Source organism: Zingiber officinale, chromosome 6A (genome assembly GCF_018446385.1).
Source record: "Zingiber officinale cultivar Zhangliang chromosome 6A, Zo_v1.1, whole genome shotgun sequence".
NCBI lineage: Eukaryota > Viridiplantae > Streptophyta > Magnoliopsida > Zingiberales > Zingiberaceae > Zingiber > Zingiber officinale.
Genome location: NC_055997.1, coordinates 71,618,717 through 71,625,483, shown reverse-complemented (window position 1 = coordinate 71,625,483; position 6,767 = coordinate 71,618,717). Strand labels below are relative to the sequence as shown.

Sequence of the window (6,767 nt, the reverse complement as noted above, 5' to 3'; positions counted from 1 at the left end):
TGGAAACTTATTGTTTTCCCTCTTGTTAGAATAGGGACAACTTACCCGGTCATCATATTATCTAGTTTAAGTTCATAGTTCTAGATTAATTAGTTATTTTATGATCCATAAAATGGTTGTATTTCTATTTGAATGCTAATAAAGATTTTCAAGATTCCACCTGGTATTAAGTCTACCCATCTCCGTCCTTCCCTTAATGAGATGGTCTCTCCCTATGCTAAAAGGCTCGCCCACCTCTTCTGTCTTTTATCCTTCCGTCATCCCTGGCTTTTTAACTTTGATTTTGTTTTAGACAAGATATCATTGATTAATTGTGTGTTTTACTTGACATCTTATAGCAATGGTCTGTGTTGTCTTTACTCCCATACACTACTTGTTCCGTGCTCAGCTTGCCTCAAAGCCTGTGTTTTGAGTTGGGAACTATAAATTGATTGAGGAAGCCTCACATTGAGGCTCATCTTGACCCATTCCACATGTCGGTTAGCTAGTGAATTATTCGAGCCAACCATGGCAAGTAAGCACTCTAGATATTGTGCATTAAGCAGCTCTTCACAAATAGTTAGGACAAACATAACTTAGCGAGTCATCTGGCTCCTGTCATGCACGCCTAAATGATGTCTTTCTTTTCAAATGATGAGTTTGGTTGCTTCCAGCTCATTCTTCTAAAGATCAGTTCATCATCTCCCCTTGTATTCAGTATAAAAAAAGGTAAAACAGGAATTTAAAAATCTTTTCTCCTGCTTCCATCAATCTACTGTATCTCATTTATGTGGTGTTAATTAGGCATGAACAAGTCAGTGCCATTCAGGTTACTATAAAATCAAATTAAATAATAGAAAAGTAATTATGTAATTTAAAAATAATTTTATAAGGTCCCCATTAATTTTTTTAGAAGATTAAATTAAATGATATATGGTATTATTAGATTTTTAATGGCTAATTATTTTTTTAAATAAATCAATTAGTGCGATCTATTCATATATACATGTTTTAGAATTAGAATATTATTAGTTCTAATAAAAGGTGGGCGGGTTAAATAATAAAGAGGATGAATGACCATTCTTCCACTAGAGGAGGAAGGAATAAGTCACCTCATTGCACTGTCTAAACTCAATGCATTTGGCAATTAAGTGCTCCATATCGTTTTCCTTTCCCCACTTTTCTTTGCTTTGTTCTTTGATAAGATTAATTAATGACATTCAATAAGGTTTCAAGCAGTTGGATGGTGTCATTGTTCCAACTTGTTTTTGAACATCTTTAATTTGTAGGGGTGACTTGTTGAATATGATTTTACTTTTTAATTTCATAATAAGTATAGCCAAATTTAAGATTTTTTTTTCTTGTATGTATAAGATTTGATTGTTGTTATTGTTATTGTATGCTTGAAGTTTCATACTTAACACATCGATACTTAATGCACTAACTGAGCTTCACTTCTTTGCCTTAACCATGAGGGTAGTTATTGTTATTGTTTGAATGGAAGGTTCACTATATCGTAGAAATGATGCATTTGCTGATGCTCACATTCCTTGCCTAGGCCACAAGGGTGGCCATCGTCCAAATGGAAACAGTTTGCCACAAAAATGATGCACTAGTTTATGCTCACCTTCTCTACCTCGCCATGAGGGTGGTTGTCACCAAATGAAAACCTACACCATCCCTCATCGATGCTCCTTGTCAAAGATGATGGTTGCCATCCAAATAGATGGTATGGGCATCTTGACGAGGGGCCTAGAGAAGCGATTTGAGTGCTCATTGCCCTTTTCATTTTGACTCGATAAGAATGTGTGACAAAACAAGTGTGGCGTCAAGTTGAAGCTCCTCAAGTTTGGAATTAGGAAACTTCCATACTCGACAATTTTCATATGCTTGCATTTCACTCAATTCTTTTTTAAAAATCTTTTATTGAACATATTTTACGTAATTTTTCATTGTTGTTAATCCTAAACAAAACAAAATCGAGAAGCTTGACTTGATACTTGGCTGAATCTTGAGAACAAAGAATAAGCTTGATAAATAAAAGAAGGTAAATATAGTAACTGGTGCATCTACAAGCTCATGCAATACTCGTATCATTTGTCATACTTAAGCATTGTATACGAGTCTAAAAATTGCTATACTATGTTTATTAAACTAGTGCATCTAATGTACTATGTTGATGTATCTTCATCTATGATTTGATTTAAACACCCCCGAGTGGTAGTTAAATCTCCAATTCATTTTGAAAATATTCTAACTTCACAAGTTGAAGTGACTGTGTACAATGTTTCATGAGAATGTTTGATTTTCATCCCTTCAAATCTCTATCGAATTGGATGGGTAAAAAAAAAAACTATATAAAAAAATCTTATCCGTGGGATTTGCATACACTATTCATCACTACTACTCATCAAGCACTCCTTGTTTTATATTTCTCCTCAATTTCAATAGTTTATACAGATTTGATCACGCAACCGTATCTCTACCAAACACAATCCTAATCAAGTGCTCCCTCCATTAAACCAATCTGATTAAGCACACAGATTATTTTAATTAAGCTTAATTATTACAATAGAATTTTAAAAATCACTTCCAAATTTCATTAGTATCAAAAGCCCCTTTACATTTTATTGCCACTCTAAATGCCCCTCCTTTCCCTAAGGCCAAAATTATCACTCAAATTACACGTTAACCAAGAGACCATCGCGAGAGCTAAAAGAGACATAATAATAAAAGTTTGAGGGATATTTTTAAGAAAAGGCTATCTAACAATGGACATTTTTAGAAATTACCCTGATTAATCACATCCTTGCTTTTAATTAATATATCCTGGCCAATTAATTGTCAAAAAGATGAAGAATTCGTCGTGGACGAGGACGACTCCTCGACGTCGCCGGCGGCGGCGTCGTCGTCATATCGCGCGAGATCCTGTTTCAGAAGAGAAAACCGGCGGGCGACGTCGAGCATCGTTGGCCTCGTCGCTGGGGACACCTGCGTGCAGAGCAAACCGACCTCGATCAGCTCCGCCACCACCTCCCTCTTCATCTTCTTATAGTAAAGCGAGCTCTGATGAGGTGCCAGCGTCGGAGGAGGAAGCGCTCTCCACTTCGCCTCCGCCGAGACGGAGTCCACGTCCTGCGGGTAATGGATTCTCACCCACTCGTGCAGCGTCACGCCCTCGTGAAACATTACGTCCGTCGGCCTTTTTCCGGCGACCATCTCCAGAACCACCACCCCGTAGCTGTACACGTCGCCTTCCGGCGATGGTCGGCCTCCCAATCCGTATTCTGAAATTATTAACATCCAAATTAATTTCATAAAAAAAATTACTATAAAAAAGGAGAAATTTCCTCCTGAACCCCTTACAATTTTGTAAATTAAACTACACTACACTTCACCAATAGAATATTTACAACTTCGCTTTATTCTTTATAATGTATCTACTTTTGTAATGTGCTAAATTTTTAAAACTTTTGTTCATCTTATCCTTAAATTATTATTATTATTATTTTCATATATTTACTATGTCAATATTTTATTAGACAAACTTATTTTTGGACAGATTGGGGATAAAATAAATATTTTATTCTTAGATTTGGGATATTTTGACAGAAATATTGAGGGGGGTATGTTTGACATTAACAAAATATTTGTGGTACTTCAAAAAGGTTATTAAGCTTTGTTGGTATTTCGAAATTATCCTTATTTGCCATTAGGCCACCATAAAAAAACCTAGGGAGTAAAATATAATTTACTAATTTCTGAGAGGTCAAATGTTTGTTTTTTCTAAAAATAATTCAGTGAAAAAGGAAAAGAAGAAGAAGAGGAAGACGAAAACCCACGTACCTGGTGCAATGTATCCAACGGAGCCCTGCAACAATCCGGTGATCGAATTGTTACAAGCAGATGATTCGTCGTCGTCTTCCTCCTTCGACGACGGGCCAATTCCTCTCACCAGCCTCGAAATCCCAAAGTCCGATACCAACGCCGTCATGTCCTCGTCCAACAGGACGTTACTGGGCTTGAGATCGCAGTGCACAACTTTGACCGGCGCATGGTGGTGCAAGTAGGCGACCCCCTCCGCCACATCGCTCAAGATGCTCACCATCCTCCTCAAATCCAATGGAGGAGCAGCGCTTCTCTGTTCCTGATACAGGTACCTCTCCAAGCTGCCATTGGGCATCAATGGCAGCACCAACGCCTTGAACTCCGGCTCGCTGCAAGCCGTGATGACCCTGATCAAGTTCCGATGCCGCGTCCTCCTCAGCACTTGGCACTCCCGCTTGAAGCTTTTGGAGATCTCCCCGCCGGAGTTCACTAGCACTTTGACGGCGATGGCGGTCTCGTTGTCGAAAGTGCCTTTATACACCTGCCCGAATCGCCCTTGTCCGACGAGGTTCGCGTCGGAGAAGCCACCGGTGGCTTTAACGAGCTGCCTGTGTGTGATTCTCGGGTGGTGACGCTGTCGCCGCGCTCTTTGCCCTCCTCCTCCTCCTTCTTCTTCTCCGGTCGCCGGGAACAGAGGACTTAGACGCCAACTGTACTTTGACCTCCTGCGTTTTATTAGCGAACACATCAAGAAGATGGTGCAAATAGTGCCGGCGATTGAAAGAGGTAGCGCCAAGGCTTTGCGCCGGCGATGTGCTCGCTGCGTTGAGCATGAAGACATTCCCGGAATCGACCCGCAGAGGTTTGGGTTTCCGAGGAAGGAGTCGGCGGTCAGGGAGGCGAATAGACCTTTTGATGGTAATTCGCCGGAGAAGTTGTTGAAGGAGAGATTGAGTTGCTTTAGTGAGGTAGACGCTTGCAGCGTCTCTGGCACGGCTCCGGAGAAGCTGTTGAATGAGATATCGAGCGTTTGGAGATACGGTAGCGCTCCAACCGAGCTCGGGAGCAGGCCCTGCATCACGTTCCCAGAGAGGTTTAGGTACTCGAGCGCGAGGCAGCCTCCGAGCTGAGGAAGTATCCCGCCGGAGAATCTGTTGTCTGAAAAATCCAACGCTAGGATCATGTTCATCTCGCCGAGCTGCGGAGGGAGCGGCCCCTCGAGGAGGTTGCTCGACAAGTTGAGGTACAATTTTATGCTGCCTAGGGCCGCCACGGCGGCCGGGATTCTCCCGGTCAACCGGTTGAAAGAAAGGTCGAGAATTTCTAAGTTTACGCAGGCACCGAGGCTGGCCGGAATTTCGCCGGAGAGCTGGTTTTTGTGTAGCATCAACGTTCTGAGCTGAGTTAGATTGGACAGGGACTCGGGGATTGAACCGTCGAGCTTGTTCCACGACATGTCGACGAGGCCCAAGTGTGGAATTCCGCCGAGCGACTGCGGGATTTCGCCTGAGAGCAAGTTGTTGGACAAGTAGACCCTCTCTAGCTTCCTCAAAGGCGATAAATCCGGCGGAATCGATCCGTTCAAGTAGTTGTGCGAAAGATTGAGGTAAGTCAGATTGAGGAGGTTGGATATGTTAGGTGGGATCGGGCCGGAGATTGCATTGTCGTCGAGGTGAAGCTGCACGAGGTTGACAGAAAGATCGCCAAGGAGGAGCGGAATGCGGCCGCCGAGATTGTTTCCGGCGAGCTCGAGCTCCTGCAAGCGAGAGCAGTTGATCAAGGAAGCAAAGAATGGGGCGAGGTTTGTGTTGCTGTCGTGGCTCGAGAGGTTGTTGTAGGAGAGGTACAAGTATTGGAGGAACGGCATCTTGTCGAAGATTGCCGAAGGCAGAACTCCGGAGAGGCGGTTCGACTCGAAGTCAATCCACTCGAGCTTGGAGGAGTTGGATAAGGCTAACGGAATCGGGCCGACGAAGTTATTGGACCATAGGAGGATGAATTTTAAATCTGGGAGGCGGCACTCGTCGGCGAGGGGGATTTCTCCGGCGAGGGAGTTGTTGGAGAGGTCGATGTACTGCAGAGAGGTGCAGTTGCAGAACAGAGTCTTGGGAGCGGCGCCGGTGAGTTGGTTGCCGTCGAGGTCGAGATAGATGAGGCGGCGGAGGAGGCCGAACTCGACGGGGATGGACCCGGCGAGGAGGTTCTTGGACAAGCTCAGTTGTTGGAGGCTGGAGAGGTAGCCGATAGCCGGCGGGATGACGCCGGAGAAGAAGTTCTCGGAGAGGTCGAGGACAACGAGGGAAGATAAGTTGGAGACCGCCGAGGAAATGGTGCCTCGGAGGCCGCGGCCGGTGAGGACGAGCTGCGCCACCCGTCGGGTGGCAGGGAGGCAGGTCACGCCGGTCCAGTCGCAGACGTCGGATCCTGGGGCACCCCATCCGGATAGGGCGCCGGTGGGGTCAGAGGTGACGGCGGAGGCGAAAAGGAGGAGTGATGCGCTGTCGTCGTCGCCGGCACCGAGGCCGACGCTGAAGTTTGATCTGCCGGCGTCAGCAGAGGCAAGAAGGGAGAAGAAATGGACGGCGAGGAAGACGATAATCGCGGCGGCCATGGCGATTGCTGGTGATTGAGAATCTGCTACACCGCTGGGAATTTAAGAGAAGAAGTTTGAAATCCGATGAGGGTGGCTGCCTAACCGCCGTTGACTGAACGCCGTTAAAATGTGTCACCAGATGTTTTGACTTTCCATGAAGAGCGTATTCCCACTTATTTACGACGTACCCGCAATCCTACCTGCGGACCGCGATACCAGTAAAATCATAGATGGGTAAATGAAAACACCTCGATAAAGTAGAGCTCCCCGTGTGAACCGATTCTATTATGGGGGTGGACGTACAAAAAAAAAAATATGCGAAACGTAGGCCCCGATATCTACTCGAATCAATAGGAGGGTGCAAGTC

At 44.5% G+C, this 6,767-nt stretch overlaps 1 protein-coding gene across 1 annotated transcript; it reads right to left on the bottom strand.

Moving 5' to 3' along the window:
* Positions 1-2,582: 2,582 nt before the first annotated feature.
* Positions 2,583-6,547, bottom strand: LOC121996532 (putative leucine-rich repeat receptor-like serine/threonine-protein kinase At2g24130). The gene is made up of 2 exons (XM_042550525.1): positions 3,826-6,547; positions 2,583-3,266 (listed from the first exon to the last, which is right to left on the bottom strand). Exons 1-2 carry the CDS (start codon positions 6,416-6,418, stop codon positions 2,824-2,826), a joined length of 3,036 nt encoding a protein of 1,011 aa, XP_042406459.1. The 5' UTR covers positions 6,419-6,547; the 3' UTR covers positions 2,583-2,823.
* Positions 6,548-6,767: the final 220 nt, after the last annotated feature.